Here is a 23,471-nt window from a genome sequence, read left to right as displayed (position 1 = left end):
GTGGCTGTTGTGTTGTTGTTTTTTTGACAATTCCTACATTTGGGTTCACCAAATGCTTTGATTGGCATTTCTTAAACGTGTTATAGGTTATTACCACGGCTTGATCAATTGTTGTAGATAAAATTAGGCTTGGTTAACCGGTTGAATAAGATCAGTAAAGGGGCTGTGTGGAATTTGGAGCTTTTTCTTGTTGACGTCATCTTCGGGCCTATGTCATTGTAGCCTCTGTCAGACTTACTTGTCCGTGCAAGTACAATCTGTACATTTCTTAGACCCCCTCGAATATTTTATTATATCTTTTGGGGTTTGGATTGGCGTTTGGATTGTCATCATAACACCTTTTCTTACTCTCACCGTTTTCATGCTACACTGTCAAAAAAACTGCAGTGACGAGCATGCTGTCTCTCTTCAACACCCCCTCTTTCCTCCTACTTATGTGTTTTGGATTGTCATCATAGCACCTTTTCTTACTCTCACCATTTTCATGCTACACTAGCAAAAAACTGCAGAGACAAGCCTGCCGTCTCTCTCCAACAACCCCCTTTTTCCTCCTACCTATGTGTTCCACGACCCGAACAGCTTTGCTAAAATATAACTGCAGATATGCATGGTGAGAGATTCTTAAGAGAAAATTTCTCACATCTCCTTTTTAAGAACACCTCAAACGACGCACCCATCTTTTAAAAAGACAGATAATGATAATGATCTTACGCAAGTTAAATCTAATTTCCCAGAAAATTGCAATGACCCTTCACTGTGGAGTATTATTTTTAGAACCGGACTGCAGGTTGTTCTTCGTGGCTTTTCTCTAGACCGTGGGCATCAGGAGGTCGCAGGTTCAATTCCCGGCTCCTTTGTGTTATATGTCAAAGTGTCCTTGCGCAAGACACTGAGTCCCTAATGCCCCCAATAGGCGTGTGAGTGTGTGTAAGTGTGAAGCACATTGCCTTTGAAAGCGCTATATAAATGCAGACGATTTACTACATTAGTGATCCCTAAATTGGAACCTAACGAAAAGAAAAGGCCAGACAAGGTCTTAAGTAAATGTAATAATATTTATTAAGAATCTTTTAGAAGACGGCCAACAGTGCTCAGGCCTTATTTCATTAAACATTTTCGCCATAGGGAAAAAACAGACGTGCTCGTATTAATATATAATATCAGTATATAACGTGAGGTTGATCGTCCTCCTCGTCACCTTTGACGTGGTCCCGTAAACATGCGCCACAAAAACACAACGCAGCGATCACAATCAGAATAAAAACGAGTCGGGTGTGCGTCACATGAAATATAACGCAAAAACAATCATGAGATTCCAACGCATAACGTTCGCGAGAAACGGGGGAAAAAACATTTTCGTCGGATTCGTCCGCCTTGTGTGTGTTGTCACAGTGATTAAGAAGTTAATTGGAAGCAAACGCAAACATGCCGTTTTCAACATAAAAGTCTGCAAACATACATTTTGAAATCATCAGCTGTTTGTGCAGCAGGCACCAGAGGGCGCTCTATTTCAGAAACTCAGCAAATTACAGCGTCCCTTCCCTGCCGGTGCCACGAGATGGCGTCAAAGCACTGCACCGAGCTCTCTGACGCTGACAACGTTCAGAGGAGGCAAGACAATATTATGTCAGACACCTTTGCCTGAGCGTAATAACGCTGATTAACGCTAATTAACGCCCTTCCGTCGGAAAAAAAAGGTGAACAGAAAATGTGGCAGAACTTACACATCAGCCTGCTTCGTGTTTCAGGGGCCACTCACGTCCACAGTTTAAAACGTCTCTTTGAGTCCAGTGACATCATCACAGTGCGCCACTCCCGTCCAAGCACAGTGACAGTTGATAGTTCCTATCACGTAATTCACATCCGGGCAACTCGAGCTGTGGCGGCCATATTGGATGGGTGGGTGAACGTTACAATGTTGCTTGTTATTGTTATTGACCTTTGAAATTTGGCGGACAAAATATGGCGATGATTTTTCACACAAACAGGAATGATACATGTTAAAGAAAGGGGTGTATTTTGGGGTTAGGGTTCTCTCTTTGGGGATTGTTTCAATTGGCGGACTGTGCACGATTATAAGCCAGGCTATTTAACTTGCCCAGAGGATCGCATTGCGTTAATTCAGGGCCTCTCTTTGCCCTCCGCTCCCCAGAGAATGGCGCACTATTTTAGGCCAGGCTTTCAAGGACACTGAGATTCTTTCAATGTCGCCAAACGTTTCTGTTCCACCGACCAGTTCAATGTCCGATATTCTCACCAATTATTTTAGTAATAAGAAAAAGTAATCATCATACTAACTTAAATCCACTGTGATATCCCCAGATCACTAGAGATTTTAATTACTAAGAATAGGCATTAGATTTAATCTAACCATTTTTACTCACAGTACCATATTGTATCGCCTTTCTTATCTTGAAATGATTGGCCAATTGTTTTGCATCGTGGTTATGGCTGAACTCATTCCCATAATACTCCAGTAAGGTGCCGTGTTGTACAACTTCATTCTTAACGCAATGTTGAACAAACGTGGTCGCAGATATGTCAACTGATTAACCATTGCCCAAATCTATAAATTACAACTGTAAACCCTCAAAAATAGAATAGATACACAAATAAGTACGGTATAAGTAATTAGCAAAGGCAACTTGTACCTAACGCCCTGTGACCCGGTACCAGTCCTTGGCCCGATAGTTACCGACCACTGCTCTTGGAGTTCATTTCAGCTAGAAAACAGAGCACTAGCCTAGCCTTTATCACGCACACCCTGGGTCGCATTCCACTAAAGAAGGTTCTCCCTCTGTCTAACGCAGGGGTGTCAAACTCATTTTAACTCAGAAGGCACACGATAGAACAAACATTCAGTTGGGGGCCAGACTAGTAGATTAAAGAGAAAGAAAGAGATAAAGAAAAAAGAGAAAGCGGGAGGGAAAAGGAGAGAGGGCGTGAGAAACAAAACAGATAAAAAGAGAAGTCGTGAGAGAGGGGGAAAGAAAGGGAGCGGAAGAAAGAAATCCAAAGAGAAATAGAAAGACAGAAGGAGAGAAAAGAGAAAAGAAAGCGCAATGGGTAGGGAGAAAGAGAAAAGCAAAAAAGGAAGTTAGAGCAAAATAAGTTGAAAAGACACAGAGAGAGAAAGAGACAAAGAGCAACAAAGGAAGAGAAAAAGAGAGACACAGAGAGTGAAAGAGACAGTGGAAGAAAAGGGGTGGAAAAGAGGGAGAGAGAGAGAGAAAAAGATACAAGTACAGTGTCTTTGTTCGAGCCACCTTTCTTGGGCAACATCAAGTTGACATATTTCAACCTGCAGCTTGTTTTTATCTTGCGCTTCTCTGAGTGTTGTCTCGCAGGCCAGATTCAATCCCTTAGCGGGCCTGACTTGGCCCGCGGGCCGCCTGTGGTCTAACGGTACTTGCGAAAAATAATGGTTGAGTCACAATAAACCGACGCCTTACGCCTTCCACTTTCATTTGAACATGGAACAAAATGAGTGTTCACCCATGACATTATTAAGTCTGGTAGACCCATCCAATATGGCCGACTGTGTACATTTGAGGTCACGCGAAAACGATCCATTTAGGCCAGTTTGATAGTGCTGACAGGAAAGGTGGGCATGGTTACCATAGTGACTGCTGCTTGACCGACCAGTTGGGGGTGTGGCGCCAGTACGGCAGTGGGTTTCCCCAGTGCCGCCGCCTGCTGGTTCGCGACGACTCCCGGGGCGCAGGCCTGAGGCGGGGGCTGCACGCGGGGCAGTGCATGATGGGTAAAAGTGTGCGTGATGTGGCCCACCACGGCGGCCTGCGATACCGAAACCCCCTGCGGATACAGGGCGGGAAGGCGAGACGGTAGTGGCGCCCCTAGGCGTGCTACCGGGTGCACCGTGATGTGGCCAATGGGGGCGGGCGAGGGGGCGATGTGAGGAAGATGCTTGTGATTGGCCGGCAGGGCGTGGCTGACGGCCTGGATGACGGAAGGGTGCGAGACGGACGAGGCATGGGGGACGGCGGCGATGACGGTGGGAGGCGGGAGCGGGGTTTGTAGGTTCTGAGGGCCCGAGGAAGGGGCCGTGGTCAGCAGGGCCGCATGCTGGATGGGCAAGTGGGGGCTCAGCAGCTGCGCTTGTAGGATGGGGGGCCCTGTCGTCCCCCGGGGGAGGGGAACGGGAGCGGCGGTGGGGATGTCCTCTTCGCCGTCCTGCTCTGGGTTGTCTTCACCCTCTGTCGAAATAAACAAAAAAATGGTATAAACACCAGGGCTTCAACTAATAAGTACAGCAGGGATGTCAAACTCAATTGCACAACGGGCCAAAATTCAAAACACACTTAAGGTCGCGGGCCAACCAGGATAAACATTTATTAAACACACTTAAACGGAATGTTTTTGGAACATAAATATGAATAAAACTGACAAGAATATTAAATTTAAACCTTAAATCACTTATACAGTATTTATTATTTTGCTGTAAATAAAAATATCTTGTTAAATTATACAACTTATAACTTAACTTAAACAACTTAACATTAAAATAACATTCAAATTCCTTTGCTCCTATGTCAATGTGTATATCAAAAAAACTTAAATATCCCAAAAGATTTGCTCTCCTTAATATATCTCCTGTCAAAAGTATAGATATGAAAATGCTACACAAATTATTTTGTAAAAACGTCACAACATTCTGACTAACAGGGAGCCTGATGTGCTTACCTCTGGCGCAGACGGAGTAGGGCGAGAGATGGGAGGGAGTGCTTGCACTTTTTGCATAGCTCCACCCATCCCTCCCACTCACCCAATCAAATAACTTTAACTTCTCTTCCGGTGTTTCGGCGTATTTACAATTTGTTCCGTGTACTTGACATTGACTTTACTGTATGTTACCGCTCGAGACAAAGACGCTATTGAGCATGAGCGAATCAGCAGAGATTAAAATCATGTAAGATGCCTCAATCAGTTAGAAAAACGAGTCTGACGAAAATAGTCAACACCGGAATTCATTGCCATGAAAAAGTATTTGCCCTCTTGCTGAATTCGGTGTTTTTTTTGCATATTTATCACTTGCAAAATGTTTCAGATCATTAAACCCATTTTAATATCCCATTTGTACAACTCAAGGAAGTGCAAATGCAATTTTTAAATGTCGATTTCATTTAAAAAAAACTTTTTAGGCTTGTCTGGCCATATGTGAAATCAGCCTTGTCAAATCACAAAGTAACTGTGACTTACCACAGTTTTGGGATAGCTGAGTTAAATTCAACAGGCCACACCCAAAATGGATTGCCACCACATGAAATGAAAAAATAATGAAATGATCTGCATTTCTATAGCGCTTTTCAAGTCAATGACTTCCCAAAGCGCTTTACATTGTGCTTCACATTTCCCAATAGCGGCTGTGCAGCCATGTAAGGCGCTAACCTGCTTATTGGGGGTATTGGGGGTTCAGTGTCTTACCCAAGGACACTTCGGCATGTAACACGGACAAGCCGGGATTCGAACTGGGATCCCTTAATCCTCCGAACTGGGATCCCTTAATCCCTTAATGTGTTGAATAATCAATTAAATTGAATCTGTTCGACAAAATGAAGTAAGCTACAAAATCTCAAGTATTCAAATGACATGCCAAGATCCAAAGAAATTCCAGAAGCCAATAGAAAAAAAGTGATTCAAATCTATTAGTCCAGAACAGCTCACGAAGCCATTTCCGAGGCTGTTGGGCTCCAGCGAACCACTGTCAGAGCCATTATTCATAAATAGAGAAAACTAGGAACAGTGTCAACCCTTCCAAAAATTGGTTTACTGCCAAAGAACTGCAGGCCTTAGCTAAGGTCAGTTTTCATGACACCACTATAAGAAAGACACTGGCCCAAAATGGCATTCATGGAATAGTTCTGTGGAAATACTACAAAAAATCTTACAAAAGTAGTACTAAAATACTGCTTTGGAAATACATCAATAATGCTTCTACTGAAATACTAAAACATACCAATACATAATGCTATAATATAAAATACTACTAACAAAATATTACTACAAAAATACTACTACAAGAGGATTACACCAGAAACTGCAAATTACACCTATAGCTATACTACAAAAATTAAATAGAAATATCACAAAAATACTACAAAAATAAAACTACAGTTACACTGTACTACATATATACAACAAACATTCTAATATGTAAATACTACAAAATACAACTGAAAAAGTACAAAAATACTTTAAAAAAGTACTAAAGTAATACTAGAAAAAAACTATAATTATAAAACTACTGTAATAATACAAAAATACTACAAAAATATTACAGATATACAACAAAAAATCTACTTTCAAAATACAAGAAAAGTACTGCATAAATACTAAAGAAAATACTACATTAAATTACTTCAGCAATACTACAAATATAGTGCGAAAATAAAACTATAGTAACACTACAAAAAAACTACAGAACTTTAATAAAAATCCGACTTCAGAAATACTAAAAAAACAAACCCAAAAAAAAAACCTAAAAAAAACCTACACTAATACTTCAAAACTAAACAACAAATGAAGTGCTTGAAACAGGGAGCTAATGTACTATTTTTCTTGAATTGTGGTCGTTTCAAAACCAATTTGATGAAACTAATCATTTAAAAAGAAGTATAATTATAATAATAAAGTATAATTTCACATACAGCTCCTGACTCCAAATAGTTGCCCAACTCTGGAGTAGAATATGGAATGAGGTCTAGTGAGTATCAAAATTATAAAGTAACAGTGAGCCCCAAATCTACTTTTGCTTAGGGCCCCATGAAGTCTTAGTGATAAATATTTAAAAACACGGAAATAAGGAAGGGAGCATGTACTTTTTCATGGCACTCTATTTCTACTATCGATTTTTGTTGACAACGTCGATTAATTGTTGCAGCCCTAATAAACGGGAAAAGATTTAAGCCAATGATAAAAAAAGCATAAATCATGATGACTCGGACTAATATGGCTTATTGAATTTTGACACCAATGTTAGCATTGATTTTCGCTAACTGTTGTGGACCAAAGTCAGGATATGAAATGTCATGATGAGGGTGCAAAAGTGACATCAGGATGAGTCATCCCCGATGTTCCCTGTAATTTTCCACAGGTCTGAGCGTTCACACAAAGTCGGTGAGCAACGCTTGAAACAACAGTGAGCCACCATAATCCCAAGTGTGGCAAGATAATTAATTATCAAACATGTCCAAAACTTGACATCAAGTTACATTTTGCTGAGTTTCCGGCAATGCAAAATGATTTTTCTCTTTTGGATGAATTGACTCATGTACTATTGCAAAGGTTGTACGGCCTACAAACGTCGTTTGTTCTTACAATTCTTTCACAAAAATATCCATTTCTTTTTACTTCCTGATATATTTTGTCGCATAATACTAATATTTTTGGGGGCTTATTTAGTCGGTTGTAAGATACACAACTGTACTTAATCACCTTTTTTAGTGGAAGTACAATGTTGGCAATTCACTTGATATAATTGGAAATTATTTGAATGCAACACAAACTTTTTAGTCTTTTTTCGGTGTTTTTTTTTCACTTTTTTTTTTAATTCCTTTAAAAAAAATCTCATCGTGTTTATTTTTTCCGAGCTGTTACTTTTTTTCTTTTTGTTCTCGGTTTACTTTTTTCCTACATTTCTTTCTTTTCTTTTTTTCTGGCTTTTTTCTAAAATTTTTCCTTCTATTTTCTCTTCCTTTTGTTTCTTTTTTTCTCAGCTTTTCACTACTTTTTCATTTTGGTATTTTTTTCTTTTTTGTTCTATTCCCCCCTTCTTTTAAGTCATTTTGTGCATAGTTTTACATAATATTTGGTCATGTTGGGATTAAAGAAACAAAAACAACCTGAAGAGCCGTTTAGGACCCGAAAGAGCCGGTTCCCTTTAGTGAGCCGAGCCAAAGAAGCCGGTTCTCGACCAACTCTACTAACTTTACTCAACTTCGTTCTACTCTGACTCGACTTCAAAATACCGCATTTAGGACACAACGTCAGGGGAACCCGCGTATTTTTACCTACATGCACTGTAACTTTGACTTAAGTCGCTTCTTAATTAGCAATTTTGAGCCCTCATTTTTGTGCGCTGGCTAGATTTTCTTGTGCGCAGAGAAGGAACACTGGTCATCGCATGTCAAAATATTTAACGGAGTAGCAGGGGGAAAATAAAAGTACCGGAGGCAGTGGAGGTGGACGCCTGGTCGTCTTCTGGTTGGACGCTTTGCCGGATGATGCGTTCAATTTCCAGCACGTCCATCCGCAGACTCAGCTCTTTCTTCAGCTCTGATAATCGCTGCTGGGTAGCGATCTTCTCGCGGGCCAGCCGCTCCATCTCGTGCTCATACTCCTTCTCCTTGCGCTTTAACGTCTGAAAAAGAAAGAAAAATGAAACTTTTCAGACAACTTGGTAGCTTTACTGATGCTACATGCTAACAACATTTATCTGATGAGTGCCTGATAACTTTATTCTGCTTGTTTTGGTTTTTAATATTGGACCTCTGCAAAAGTAATTTGTACCATTATTCCTCACTGTTCCTTTGTTTTGACTATTATGGACTGTCATTTGCACTATCGTCCAAGAGCTGTTCATTGATTACCACACCCTTAAGGGCGGATCTGCTTTTTGTAAACTAGGAGATTCAATAAAAAGAAAAAGCTCAGCAGAAGGCTTTTACGACAGGTTGGAGTTTCTTATCTGAGGGTTTTGTCAAGTCCTCTCCTGTTCTCCTTGCCAGTTAAAAATCCATTGATGTCTTCTCTCCTTATTTTGAGTGTCTAATGAAGGTGTGAATAACTAAAGGTGGGGGGGGCAGTAAAGTTTATAGTGCATCGCCAACACAAAAACCATGAAGGTTGCTTCACCTCTTTTTCTAAAAATGAACACTTTTTAAAAATAATTCATTCTTATATCCTTTTTTAAAATAATAATAATAACAACAATAATCCATTCTACTTTAAAGCGCCTTTCAGGACACCCAAGGTCGCTGTACACAGAGTACAATTAAGCAAGAATAAAACAAGCAAGTAATAAATGGCAAATAAAAACACAGTAGAATTAAAAGGGGGCGCTACTTGAAGCAAATGATAATTGAAATGTACAGTATTTACAAACAAAAAATACTAACTTTGTACCCATTTCAAAATATTTGATTATTGGAATAAAATATTTTCACATTATACTCCTAATACAGACTATAAAATTATTGAAATGTATTAACTTATAAATATGACTTATAGCAGTGTCTGAAATAATGTCTGCCCGGATGCCCGGGGTGTGCATCTTTTACGTCGGGCGTACAACTTACAAAACGTCTCCGCGCACGTGGCCAACAACTTTTTCAAGAATAAAAATAAAAAACAAATAAAAGAAAAATAAAAAATAAAAACCCGAAATAATTTTTTTTAAAACAAACGTTTGCTTTATTCCAATTTTCCAAATCTTCGTCCAGTTTGGAAATTTCGGAATTTCGGTTCGTTTGGCAATTTGCATACTCGGCAGCCAATGAGAAGCCCGCATCAAATAACTTCGTGCTTCCGGACTTTCCCGAGCGTTATAAGGTCGTGCATTTGCATATCATTTTCCAGTAGATGCACAGAGAACACAAGAAAAATGGTTACTTGGTTAGGAATCAAGCCAAAACCTCAGCCCCAGAAGAAACATTCAAAAGAAGCAAAACAAAATTATGACGCTACAAAACGTAAACGTACATTTAAAGCATCGTGGAAAGAGGAGTTCACGTGTCTTGTAGCAGACGACGCAACGCAAACATTGCATGAATGAAGATGAGTAAATACAGGTACATACTGATGGCAGATGGAAAACAGCGATGTCATATACATGCAATGAATTATATAAGTAGATTTGTCCATCCATCCATTATCTGCACTGCCTTAGACACTGCTAATAGATTATTGAGGGTTGTTTTAATACAAACTTTTGAACATATATATTTTTAAATATATTATAAACTCAATAATAGATTACCAAGTAATTTATTTGTAAATAAAAATGGTTTTTAAACATATTTTTAGTTGTATATATAGAAAAAAGAATTATATTTGAAAACTATATATAAATATATGCAAAATGCATATTTTGTGAGTAACCTACAGCTTTCAAAAAATGCCCACTTTTTGAAAACAAAACACAATTTTTATGCATACACAAATACGAACAAAAACAAGACAGAAACGTGTTCCTCATGATGTCGTCCCCGCTACCATGGCAACAACCAACAGCCTAGATATCCCCATGGCAACCACCACCCTCCCCTCACAGCGTCACACACGTCACGTGACTTAACCTCGCCTCTTGGGCGAGCGGCAGTTGCCACGGCAACAGGCCAAACATCACCAGCACACGTGCATTGCGGGTACCTGGATGTAGCGCAAGGCGCTGCGCAGGACGCTGAGGTTGGACGTTTTCTTGTCGTCCACGTTGGGGACGTTCTTCTTGAGCGTCTCAAAACATTCCTTCAGGTGGGCGCGTCTGATGGAAACACACCAAAAACGTCACACTCGGTTATTTATTGACTTTTAGTGTCAGTACTTTTCGACAGGAGAATATTTAAAAAAAAAAAAAAAAAAAAAAAAAAAAGAGTCTCGTAAAATGGGCCAATAAAAAACACACCTGTTTTGTTCCAGCTTATTGTGAACCTCTCTTGTGCCTGCCCTGAAAACAAACCACAAAAATAATTGGATTTTCTCAAAATAAATGATTTCTTAAAAATAGATTTTTGTGTATAAAATTATATTTTCAGAACTGGCTTTGAGGTAAATTTGAAATTAGGGGTGGGGGGATGGACCCAAATATCGATATTTATCGATACTTCTCAAGGTTTCTTCATGGTGAGGTTTTTGAGTTTTTCCTTGCCCTCATGTAGGTTTTAGATCAGGGGATGGTGCAGCCCTATGAGACTCTTTGTGATTAAGGGTTATACAAATAAACATGACTTGACTTGATTTGACTAAGCAAATACTAGGGTCAGATCGATACTATTATCCTGGGATAGATACTCCGCTCATCCACCAATTTGCTCAAAGTGCAGCTTCTCAATGCAGATAGCCCCTCTCTCTCTCGCCCAGTGCCCTCTAAAACTCTCTGAGTCTATGCCTGAGCGTGTGACTGACATGCACACTTTTATCACCTCTCCCGACCAGGCTTGCTGCTGCATCCTGCCTGCTAGGCAGAAGAGAGGGCCAAATCTATGATCCTATCTAATGTAAGAGGCATACTGAAAGAACAACCTAGTTTGGACTTTTCAACTACAGGAAAGGACAATGCCAAGTTTATTTTTCTGGGTAAAGTGCTGCTGTGGCAACACCACAGATTTACATAACACATGAAAAAAAGCTCACCCTTCAGAGAGAGTCTGGCTTGTGTTATCATTGCAGCCAATACCCTTATGTTGCATGTGCACGTATGTGAATTTCTTAGATGCATTCGAATGAACTCTCCTTTTTTCATCTTTTTTGGGGGTTTGGTTTGGCATTTGGACTGTACCTGGAACAAGCCTTTTTGCACCATTTCCATGCTACACTAACAAAAATCTGTGGCATAAAGTCACATGCAGTTTCAGCATAATGATAAACTAACTCAAGGGGGGAGCTCAATTATTCATTGATCAAGCAACAAGTATTGGATCAGTATCAGTCGATACGACATTGTATTTCCTGGGATCGGATCAATACCAAAATTCACAGAATCGCCCATCCATATTGAATGAATAAATGAATAAATGAAAACTTTATTCGAACATTGAAACAAAAACAGAAAAAAAACAATAACTCAACAACAAAATAATATTACATAATATGTTCGAAAAGGGGTAGTCAGAAGCAAATGCTTATATCCCCTACCCCTTTTATTGAAAACTGAGTACTAACCCTCCAGGCCTCTTCTTAGCATTGGCCCCTCCTCTCAAGTCATCCTGCGTGAGCCCATTGGTCCTGATGTGGGACGTGGGCGGAACCTGATGAGCCACCAAGGTGGGTCTCGACCCTTCGCCGGACACAGGTGGCGGGTACCGGACCTGAACCTGTGCCTGCTGCTGGGGCGGGCTACATTTGATTAGCCTGTTAGCGCCATCCATTTTCACTTGAGGGGGGTACAGCAGCTGATGGGGCGGCCCCCGCGGTGGAGAGCTGTTAACCAATGGAGGGCCACCGAGCGCCGCCAGAGGGAGAGGCCCGGGCGTTGCCGCGACGACCGGCATTACGGGGATGACTGTGACAGGCGCTTGTAGGGGTGGAGGGGGCGGCGCCGGTGGGTTTGGCGCCGGTGGGTTGGGCTGGTGTTCCCCGCTGGAGATGTGGTTAGCACTGATTGGCTGCAGAGGGAGCGGCTCCGAGTGTCTTGACTCCGCCTCCTGAGGTGTAAGCACTTTCACCTTGCATTGATCTTCTGAAAGGAGAAGGGGGTGAGGCATTTATTGTGATGTTGCTTGTATTTTTAGCACACTTCATAACAGACAGTGAGTGTAATGAGCTAGCACGCTAGCTTTTAAGGACTTCGGCTACATTGGTCACAAGTGAGAATGGTCTTTTCTGTCACTTATTACAATATAGTGTACATTATTCCAACAGAATAGGATTTGTCATTGAATATTTGGTAAAGATAGTATAAGTCCTCCATTTATAACTTTATTAATTGGGCATTTAGAACTCCTTCACTTCGTCGGAAGTTATGCACTTCATGATTATTCATATAGTTTAGAGGAATAATTTACTTCTTCATATAATCATATGACTTCTTGATACATCTCTTCAACTTGTTTTTCAGTGTCTACATTGTTTCAAGAGTCGTTTTTATTTAAGAGAAGTAGTAGTAGTAAGAAGAAGAAGAGTTTTATCAGCACTGGCTAGACCCGATGACAGCAGCTGTCAGACAGTAAAATTAGGCGCCTATTAAAAATTCAAAAGCACGTTTGTCAAATTCACGGTCCGTGGGCCAAATGTGTCCCACCACATCAATGCATGCGCCCATAGCAGTTTTAAAAAAGTCCACTGGATGTCACTTAATCCAGGCGCCAGTCAGAAAGCACCCGCTGTAGCTGTATTTGTTGACTTCCATTAATCAACCAGAGAACATTGAGGAAACCCATCCCAAGACGCTCAGGATTAAGGATTGAAATTGGGGGTTTGGTCACCTAATGACCCCCAATGACATGGATCGTGACAGATCGGTTAGGTATAACAATCGTCGCATAGAAGTCAAGCGGAGAAAGCACGTTTTTAGTGCATTGAATTGGCATTCCAAGAAGCTTAGTGGCTTTAGAGCAGTTGTATGCGCCAAACGTAGTCTCATTTTGGAGAGGAACTTCCGTTCGGTGGAACTAGAACTGCTCAAATAAATTAAGCTCAATCTATGAGTACTCCAGGAGAGAAACACCTGTTTCATGAAAAAGGATCTAACACCTTTTGAATAAAATAGTTTTGGGGGATGCACTTCTATAAAACGGAATGGTCAACAATTACGGACTACTCAATTCCCAAGGTTATAACTGTGACCATGTCAGGCAGATGAAGGTAAATGCATCTGTACTCTTCTAGTTTGCAGTATTGAGTGACATTTTTACAAAAGGACTCTGCTCGCACCTTGTTTTGTAACCAATATTCACACACATGAATTAAATTTGCCTGCGTATTTTCTGTACAGCTCTTTGAGACTTCTTGTGATTAAGAGCTATACAAATAAACATGACTGGACTTGACTTAACAAAAAGGACGAAAAAAATGACAGTGTAAAACTGCATACACTCAACATTACTGGTAAATGCGATTATAAATCAAGTACTTTTGTGAAAAAGTTTAGGATCTAGTTCCTTTTGATAAACATATAATAAAAGACTAAAAATAAAAATCAAATAGACGTGCACTGTAAATCAATAGCAACCAATCATTTGGTGTACTTCAAATATGGCCCAACGTAAACTGGCTTTGATTACACTAAAAATCCATTTTCACACAAAAGGCTATTTTCTATTACGTCATCAAGGAATAAAAAGTACATAAACATGCAGCTTTATGAAATATGTGTGCGATGGAAAGGAAGGGAACCGAGTTTCCATGGAAACAGCAGGAACATCCCTATTGCAGGGATTCCTCCAACGCCTTCCACGGTCTGTCACCGACACGACTTCCTTGTGCCGCATGCACCCGGCCAAAGGTGTTTGATTTTCACTTGAAGTCATTAAACGCCTCGTGTTACGGTCATGTGACAAGGCGGAGGCATGGGTCAAAGTTCCTTGCTCAAGCAGACCCGATGGCTGCTAAATTAGTACAATGTACAACAAAATAATCTGAATTTCTCTGTAAAAAAAAAGGACAATTAAATCTGCATTACACTAAAAAAAAATGCAGATTTTACATGGTGTGGACTTGTAATGATTGAAATATACACTAATATATATATATATATATATATATATATATATATATATATATATATATATACTTCCATCCATTATCTGCACCGCTTATCCTCAGTAGGGTCGCAGGGGTGCTGGAGCCCATCCCAGCTGTCTTCGGGCAGTGGGCAGGGGACACCCTGAACTGGTTTCCAGCCAGTCGCATGGCACACAGACACAGAACAACTCACTCGCTCATTCACACCTAGGGACCATTTTGACCGGCTAATTAATCTGACATGCATGTTTTTTTGGAATATGGGAGGAAACCGGAGTGCCTGGAGGAAACCCACGCAAACACAGGGAGAACATGCAAACCCCGCACACGAAGGCTGGCAGCTGGATTTAATCCTATGACCTTAGAACTGTGCCGCGGCCGTGCTAACCACTCAACCGTAAATACATACTTATTAAAAGAAAATATATCCATGCCGATTAGTTTGCAGTCCAAGGTGAAAAAAGACAACAACAAAAATCACCATTAGTCAGTGGTCGGCAACTACCAGGCTCGGACTGGTATTGGCCAGTGGGTGGTTTGGTACCGAGCCGCACTGAAAGAAAAATAAGTTATTTTATCTTTTACCTATTGTAGTTTGACTGACACTGCTACATTTCAGACGAAACTTGAACTGAGTCTTTAGGTCAGAGGTCGGGAACCTATGGCTCGCGAGCCATATATGGCATTTTCTATGAGTACCTGTGGCTCAGAGACAAATTTGATTGCATGCAAATTTTCTCCATCTCGTTGAAAGCTTGAGCCATTAATCCTGTTCAGATACACTCAAAGCCAAACCAAAGCTGAATTGCTATGCAGTACTTCGCAAAATATATAGGGCACGTTTTTCACTACAATTTACAGTCAAGGTGTCACAAAAACAAAACAAAACCTCGTTTTGGCTGTACAACACTAAAGAATCCTTTATATACAGTTAAAGCTCACTATATAATCTGTGTTCAGTGTTTAGATACCTTATGATGAATCCACGGAACAAACTGTAAAAACGCCAAAACAACGGAAACGAACTTAATGTTATTTGATTGGGTGAGTGGGAAGGATGGGTGGAGCTATGCAAAACGTGCAAGCACTCCCTCCCATCTCTTGCCCTACGCTGCGCCAAAGGCAAGCACATCAGGCTCCCTGTTTGCTGAATGTTGTGACATTTTTACAAAACAACTGCTTGCATCTGGTTTTGAAACCAATATGCATGAAAAAAAGGGTCAAAATAAGGTTTAACCGATCTTGAGTAATTGCAAGAAAGAGACAAGTTTAAAGTGGTATGTTTGTTGATTTTGGGACATGGGCACTGACATTCTCTCTTCATAATTTTTTATCAAATCATCAAAAATAAATGTGCTGAAGACTAACCTTCTGGGGCGCGGGTTTAGCAATTTAGTAAATTTGTGTCATAATATATGGTGTGGCTCTTTCCCAAAACAAAATTAATATATTTTGCTTTTATGGCTCTTTGAGTCAAAAACGTTCCCGACCCCTGCTTTAGGTGGTACGTTAGAAAATCAGTGTGTGGGCCACATGCGGTTCCCAGACTTTTTGATCCGCCCTGCCAGACAAAAGGGTAAAATAAATATTAAGACAATATATCCATTATCTAACTCTTATCCAGGGACGGGTCGCAGGGGCAGTTCCCTGTCCCCATCAACTTCACCCAGTTCATCCGACGAGATCCCCCCGAGGAGTTCCCAGCCCATCCTAGAGACGTCGTCTCTCCAGTGTGTCCTGGGTCGTCCCCAGAGCCTCCTGCCATTGGGACATGAGGTGTCCTCATCAAATGCCTAAGCCACCTTAACTGGCTTCTCTCAACACGAAGGAATTGAGAGGATAATATATAAGATGATATATATAATGGTAAATATAGTAGTACTGATAGAAACATTTTTTTTTGTATCACTCTTGTCCCAAGTGTCCATTTGTGTGTCTCCACCTCCAACCCTCGAGACATTTTTCAGAATGCATTAATGTGTACCGCTCTCAAGGCCAACATTCAAACAGCTAGCTACATTTTTCTGTGCTTGCTATATTTATTTGAATCATGTATTTATTCTATTTATCCAGACATTTCACACAAGAAAATAATGAACCTTTCGGAGGTCTAATAATTTTAAGCTTTTCATTTAATAGGATTAAATTTGCGGAGTTTGTATGTTTTCCCCGTGCTTGCGTGGGTTTCCTCCGGGCACTACGGTTTTCTCCCACATTCCCAAGACATGCATTTCATGTGGATTGGCCGGTCCAAATTGTCCCTAGGTGTGAATGAGCGAGCAAGTTGTCTTTCCCTGTGTGCCCTGCGATTGGCTGGCAACCAGTTGAGGGTGTCCCCTGCCCACTGCCCGATGATTGCTGGGATGGGCTCCAGCACCCCGCAACCCTACTGAGGATAAGCGGTACAGATAATGAGATGAGATGAGGATTAAATTTGGCGCTTGAAGAAGGGACTTAATATTTGTGCATGTAGATGCCTCTGTGTGTATGTCTTTATATCAGCAAAATTGAATAAGTCTGCATTGTTTTTTGTATTGCTGACGTATTGCATGACAAAACTATCACTTTTGTTCTCCTGGTCCTGCCTGCTACCAAATTTTTTGACCCAATGTGGCCCCCAACTCAAAATAGTTTTATTTCCCCCTTGCTACAAACCACTTGTCAACATGGGAAAAACCTTTGGCTAGAGTTGAAGGATGCATGGATCCCCAAGTCAAGAACTCCACAGAGAGACCACAAAACACCAACAAGCTTTTCGCGGGGTTAGTTCATTAGGTGAGTTGCTATTTTTAATTACTTTTCAGATTCAGATATACTTTATTGTCATTCTAGTACACGTGTATTCATGTCTGTATCATCTGACCCGCACAGTTTCCTTGAATTATACTTGAATACTTGGCACAGGGATTGACGTGAGGTTTCGCATTAAACCTTATAAAAGCGTCCATGAGTGTTGTTATTAGCACGTCCGCCTCAATGTTCAGTTTCCAGGTTCAATTCCAGCGACCGGCCTCTTTGTGTGTAGAATGCATCGAGCACTCTGGTTTCTTCCATCATTCAAAAACATGGGCTGGATGGGCCCAGCACCCTAGCTACACTTGTTAGGGTAAAAGGTTCGGAAAACGTGATTTTAATGTGATCTTACTAAGACATCTAAATGTTCCACATGACTGATTAGTGGATATACGCTCATTATTATTATCATAAATGTTAGAATTGCTGGTTCTATTATCGATATTATCAACCATGATACCACCATTGCATACCTGTCAACCTATATGTTTTTGCCGTACAAAGTACGTTTATTATGCATTTTAAGACGTGTACGACGTACAAGAAAATCTGTACGAAAAAACGCAAATTTGTCAATAATGGGTACCATCCGGTATACACCGACTATGACGAAACGGCAAATCGATCAAGTCAAACGAGTTCGCCGTGGTAGCCTCTATCTCGGTATCATTTCTTTCGTTGCAAACGAAGCGAGCGGTTTGATGCTACTGTGCGCATGCGTCTGCCGCCTCGCATTTCATGTGGTAGTTATGTAGTGAAAGGAAGTCCGTCTCTTTTGAGAGAACCGTCTTTTTCGGCTCAACTCATTAAAGAGAGCCGGCCCTCAAACGGCTCACCGGTTTTGTTGCATTATATTACAAATTATTATGTTGTATAAAGAAGTTAAGAAAAAAAGGAAGTATAAAAGGAGAAAATGACAAAAGACAGGTTTGCGGTTATCCCTTTAATCAGTAAATTACAACAATAATTTAATGCAGAAAATTAATATTTGAATAAGAAAATGTATTATTCAAATTACCGTATTTTCCGCACTATAGGGCGCACTGGGTTATAGGGCGCACCCCCAAAAAATAGTTTTTGGTCCTATATCTTCCATAGATAAGGCGCACCGGATTATAAGGCGCTACAATGGGAACGTCGACAAAACAGTCCGATGATTCAGTCAAACTGATTACCCCCTTAACATTCCCAAAGCTTGCAAAGAAGCAAATACGTGTCGTAGACACGTGCCGATGCGGTGTCCGTACGATGTCACTCAAATGCATCATTTCAAATATCTTTCAGAAGTTTAAAGTCTTGGGATTCAAGAAATGCCAACCATTCCTTAGTTTCTATTTTCTTTTTCGCTCGCAACTTTACTGTGCATATGACAATAAACACTTGGAATTGAGTTTAATTCACTCAACTCATCACAGCGACATCAAGGTCGTTCTAAAACAAGATAAATAATTTGAGCGGGTAACATGTTTATTTTGCCTTTTTCTATTCAAATTCCTCGTATTGAAACTGTTATGCACTCTACCATAAAGCTTATTTCACCATAATAAGCTTTACGGTAGAGTGCATAACAGTTCTCAAAAGTGATTTATATACGGTGTGCATTACTGTTCGATTATATTCACAACAAATACAAAGACAGAAGGGTTTGAGTTGTATTACAATCCCAAAAAATGCAAGACGAAGTGGTTTTGGTTATATGTTCGCCATTACATTCCCTAAAAGTGAGATAAAACGAGGTAAAAATGGTTATAGTAGCTAGGGGATGCAAATCTCGGCAGGGATGCATTTCTCGGCATAACACCGGTCGTGACCACATTTTCAGACAATAAACCGGTCCGTGGTACAGAGAAGGTTGCCGATCACGGTTGTCAATGGCGCGCGTGCACGTGCCTCTCCAGACACGAGGGTCCCGCGTGCGCGCGCACGTCAATTACGTAAGTGGGTGGGAAAAGCTAGGCCGGCTTGGGGAGGGCAGCTCCCTCCCGCGCGAATGAATGTGCGTATGCGTGTTCGTGTCCAGGGAGGGGAAGTGGTGGGGGCGGGGGGCGCTTTAGAGAGTGTGGGACACGTCATCAGAGGAGGAGTCACGTAGACATCCCCTCCTAGTCCCCGCCCCCCAGCCGACATTCACATTCCTTCCTTTCACGCTAGTCCGCGAGCTCGCTCACAACAAACAAGCGTCGTGCACGCGCGCACCACGATAGAGGGAGAGGGGGGCTCTCACGTCCCCCCCATGTCAAATACTGTTAAAAAAAAAGCGTGCACGTGTGCACCGATCAAACTGGGCCAAGTGGATCGCGCGTGGCACACTTTAACACATGGCTACGATGACGTCACAAGAAAGGAGGGGGGTGGGTAAAAAAATTAGAGGGAAAAAAAGCTCGTGACAGGAGTGATGGAAATTCCGGTTGTTTTTAGAGAGAACCGGCTTTTTCGGCTCGGCCCACTGAAAAGAGACGGCTCCAACGGCTCTTCAGATCTTTTTGTTGCTTTAACAAAACGGATTTGCAACCCAAAATGTTGAAGGAGCCATATTTGACCAAAAAAAAACACATCAACATATGTATGTAGCGGCAAAAAAAGTAAAAACTTAATATGAGCCTCAAGAGGAAGATCATACAAACATGGCGCCAGGGACCCACTAAGGAGCGCAAAAGAGTCGTATGAGGGTCAAGAGCCACCTTGTTGTTGGCCTCCCTTTTAATCTGCCAATTATTAACAAATATCATTCACGAAATGACCTAAAAAGACGTAAAATAATAAATCAATAAAGAGACACAATGAAAAGTAAAAAAGAGAAGGGGTAAAAAGATTTTTTTTTTTTAATTATCAAACAATGTGAATCAAAAACATTAAATTCAATAAAATGAAAAAGAGACAAAAAAAGACTAAAACGCCAGAAAAAAAAGCTAGGAATAAACAAAAGAAGAACAAAATTAAAGAAAAAAGGAAGATGATAGAAAAAAAATGAAGACATTTCTGGGGAAAAAAATGTAAAGATCTGGAGAAAAAGAAACAAATGAAGAAAAAATGAAAGGAGTAAAAGGGAAAAGCTAGGACAAAAATAAATAGATATATTACGAGACAAATATTAAATATAAAACACCTTTAACCATGCTTTACACCCAAAAACAACAGCGACCAGATGATGAATGTGCTGTATCCGAGCCAGGTCAGGAGGCTTCTCCTGCTACTGGTAACCATGGAAACCAATACTATATATGTTTCATGTGGCGGAGCAAACCCCAACGAGCCACTCGGCTGGTTAAGGGATCCGTGAACCAAATTAAGTAAAAAAAATCCAGAAAATGCATATTGACCAATCACAGGAAGGGGAAAACCCATCTCGATGAGAACCGGCTTTTGATTGGTGGGAGAGCCGACTCATAGAGCCGTTTCGTTCACGAACGACACATCCCTACGTGACGGGAACTCCTTGGCGGTGCCGTGCACGCGCGTGTGCGTGCGTGGGATGAGCAGACATGGGGGAAAAAAAAATCTGTCACCGCGTAGAAAATGACACTTGGAGCCGGAAGTGGGCTGGAATCGAAAGCGGAGGTTTGGGATAAGAGGATTGGGGGTAGGGGCGAAGTCGCTAGATTCTTACCGCGAGAGAGGTTCGGCGGTTCGGAATGACGTTCGGTCCGCTCGTTCCGGTCCCGCTCGGCCTGCCATTCCAGAAAGCGGGCGGCTTCCAGCAGCGTGTCGATACTCATGGCAGTACCGGGTCGACGCGACGACGAATGCCGAGTGGAGCGAGGAAGAGGGGGGGAGGGGGGACTCGAGAAGGCGGGGAAGAGGGTGGGTGTCGGTGGTGTTCGGTGGGTTCGGCGTTCAAGACTTTGCCGTCCCACAGCGGGCTGCTCAGTTTTCCGGCTGGCTCGCTCGTCGGCCCGCCGGACCCGGCCGGGCTAGACCAAAGTGTTCGGGCGACAAGATGGCGATGAAGCTCGTCTAAACTCACAACAAGCTTTGAGGCGTCGCACGCCAGGCCACGCCCTCTCACCATGTAGCCCCGCCCTCTTACTACGGCTCCCACAAAACATGGAGCCGGTCACGTGTTGCGTCTGCTTTCTAGGGCTGGGCGATACTGGGATTGTTTGATATCGATTCGATCCAAGTAAAATCAGAGTAGGTTACTTTACCTGCTTTGAGTCGTTTATTGTTTACTCTTTTTGTTCTGTAATACACTCTTAGAGAAGACACCGCGCATATTGACCTATTCTACTCCTTCTGTAGAAAAAAACGAGAATAGAATTTTTAACACTCTCATTTTCAATTTATTTTTAAAGTAAAACAAAAACTACGCAGCGTCGGAAATTAATTGTCCATTTGATTCCTAACACTGCTCTTTTGTAGTATTTTTGTCGTGTTACTCTAGTTGCATGTTCCTGTAGTAATTCGACGCTCAGATTTTTGAAGTATTTATGTAGTATTGTTATCGTATTACTGTACTTTCATTTTGTGTTATTTCTACAGTAATAATTTTGGAGTATATCTGTGGATTTTTTGGAGTATTGCTCTAGTTGTATTTTGTATTAACTGCACTGAGATTTTTGAAGAATTTCTGTGGTATTACCGCATTACTGCACTTTCATTTTGTAGTATTTCTACAGTAGTAATTTCATAGTATATCTGTGGTATTTTTGTAGTATTGCTCTAGTTGCATTTCGTAGTAATTCTGCACTTAGATTTTTGAAGTATTTCTGTAGTTTTGTTACCGTATTAGTGTACTTTCATTTTGTAGTATTTCTACAGTAGTGATTTCATAGTATATCTGTGGTATTTTTGTAGTATTGCTCCAGTTGTATTTCGTAGTAATTCTGCACCTAGATTTTTAAAGTATTTCTGTAGTATTGGTATCGTATTACTGTAATTTCATTTTGTAGTATACTGTAGCGTTTCTACAGAAGTAATTTTGTAGTATATCCGTGGTATTTTTGTAGTATGGCTCTAGTTGTATTTTGTAGTAATTCTGCACTCAGATTTTTGAAGTATTTCTGTTGTATTGTTATCGTATTACTGTACTTTCATTTTGTAGTATTCTGGAGTATTTCTTCAGTAGTAATTTTTTAGTATATCTGTGGTATTTTGTAGTATTGCTCTAGTTGTGTTTTTGTAGTATTTCTGTCATAATAATTCTGTATAAGTATTTTTGACGTAATATTTATGTACATGTATTATTGGAATTAAGTTTTACTGTAGTGGTATTGTTGAAGTATTTCTGTTGTAATATTCCTGTAATAGTATTTTTGTATCATAGTATTACTGTAGACTTTTGTAGTAATTCTGTACTATTTTTTTCTTATCAGAATGAAGAAGGAATATGTTAGGTGCCTGTTTTTAAGAATTCAATTTGATATTTAGTTTTGGAGTAACTTTGTAGTATTTCTGTAGTAGAGACAATGGAGACAGAGTTGTCACGCCCCCCAAAATTTTATTAGTAGTACTATACTTACTCTGATATATTGTCATAATATATGGACCATTATTGTTTGGTGGGCCGGATGAATAGCCTGACGGGCCCGCCATGTAGCCCGTGAGCTGTAGCCTTCCCACCCCTGCTCTGAGTGTTCAGCACCACCAAAGCTCTCAATCTAAAATCGCTCCTGATCTAGGTACTCGCTCAGTATCGATAATATAGATATTTGGATCGATCCGTCCACCCTTACCGCTTACTCATGGTGACCAAAACGGCCCCAATATTCCAGCCCAGAAGCGTAATCGACTTTCTTTGTTGTCTCTCAAACCGGCGTCGAAATTTAGCGTGTCCATTTTCTCGTCAGGCGTCAAGAGTCGTCACAAAGAACTCCCGTCCGATTGACGCCATTTTCGGGTTTCATGCAAACCCGCGAGGCCGCAACGTGTAAAGGTTTTTCATTGGCTACTCTAGCGGCTCCTGGCCAATCACTGATGAGCACAACAAGCATGGTGTTGGGCCACATGGGCGCCCGCCCCGCCCGCACCCGAAGCGTGTGCGTGAAATCGCGTGCGCGTATTGGCATGGCTAGCGCGTGACCTAGAAGCCCCGCCCCCCTTGAACGCTGCCTGCTGCAATTACGTCATCCATACTTGTTGAGCGAGACGGCAAGGAGCAACAATTTTCACTTGTTTGGTTTTCGCTCTCGTGAAAAATGTAACATTTTTACGAATTTATATCAAACATTTTCCGTTTATAATTTCTGTTTACTATCCTAATTTTTCCCTGATTAACGGATCTTAAAGTATTTTTGTGCTAAAAAGAAAAACATAGAAATAGT

General features: G+C 41.0%; 1 protein-coding gene across 2 annotated transcripts; it reads right to left on the bottom strand.

The window, feature by feature from the left end:
• Positions 1 to 3,448: 3,448 nt before the first annotated feature.
• On the bottom strand, positions 3,449 to 21,585 carry mntb (MAX network transcriptional repressor b). Of its 2 annotated transcripts, none has more exons than XM_088321611.1 (6): positions 20,819 to 21,585; positions 11,899 to 12,412; positions 10,643 to 10,684; positions 10,390 to 10,501; positions 8,188 to 8,380; positions 3,449 to 4,217 (listed from the first exon to the last, which is right to left on the bottom strand). In XM_088321611.1, exons 1-6 carry the CDS (start codon positions 20,925 to 20,927, stop codon positions 3,574 to 3,576), a joined length of 1,614 nt encoding a protein of 537 aa, XP_088177737.1. In that variant the 5' UTR covers positions 20,928 to 21,585; the 3' UTR covers positions 3,449 to 3,573. The 2 variants fall into 2 exon arrangements, with proteins under 2 accessions (XP_088177737.1, XP_088177736.1); XM_088321610.1 differs by having other exon boundaries at positions 11,899 to 12,415; positions 20,819 to 21,582.
• Between the last annotated feature and the right edge of the window lie 1,886 nt (positions 21,586 to 23,471).

Source organism: Urocampus carinirostris, chromosome 17 (genome assembly GCF_059441175.1).
Source record: "Urocampus carinirostris isolate Australia breed hairy pipefish chromosome 17, RoL_Ucar_1.0, whole genome shotgun sequence".
NCBI classification, from domain to species: domain Eukaryota; kingdom Metazoa; phylum Chordata; class Actinopteri; order Syngnathiformes; family Syngnathidae; genus Urocampus; species Urocampus carinirostris.
The sequence above is the reverse complement of the archived record's forward strand: the minus strand, read 5'-3'. Positions and strand labels throughout refer to the sequence as shown.

What these genes read in the sequence shown, in the direction of transcription:
- mntb (XM_088321610.1), bottom strand. Translation starts at nt 20,927, where the DNA reads ATGAGTATCGACACGCTGCTGGAAGCCGCCCGCTTTCTGGAATGGCAG. An exon ending in ACCGCCGAACCTCTCTCGCG is followed by an intron (nt 12,416 to 20,818) that starts GTAAGAATCTAG and finishes TTCTCCTTTCAG; the next exon opens with AAGATCAATGCAAGGTGAAA. An exon ending in GCTAAGAAGAGGCCTGGAGG is followed by an intron (nt 10,685 to 11,898) that starts GTTAGTACTCAG and finishes GTTTGTTTTCAG; the next exon opens with GGCAGGCACAAGAGAGGTTC.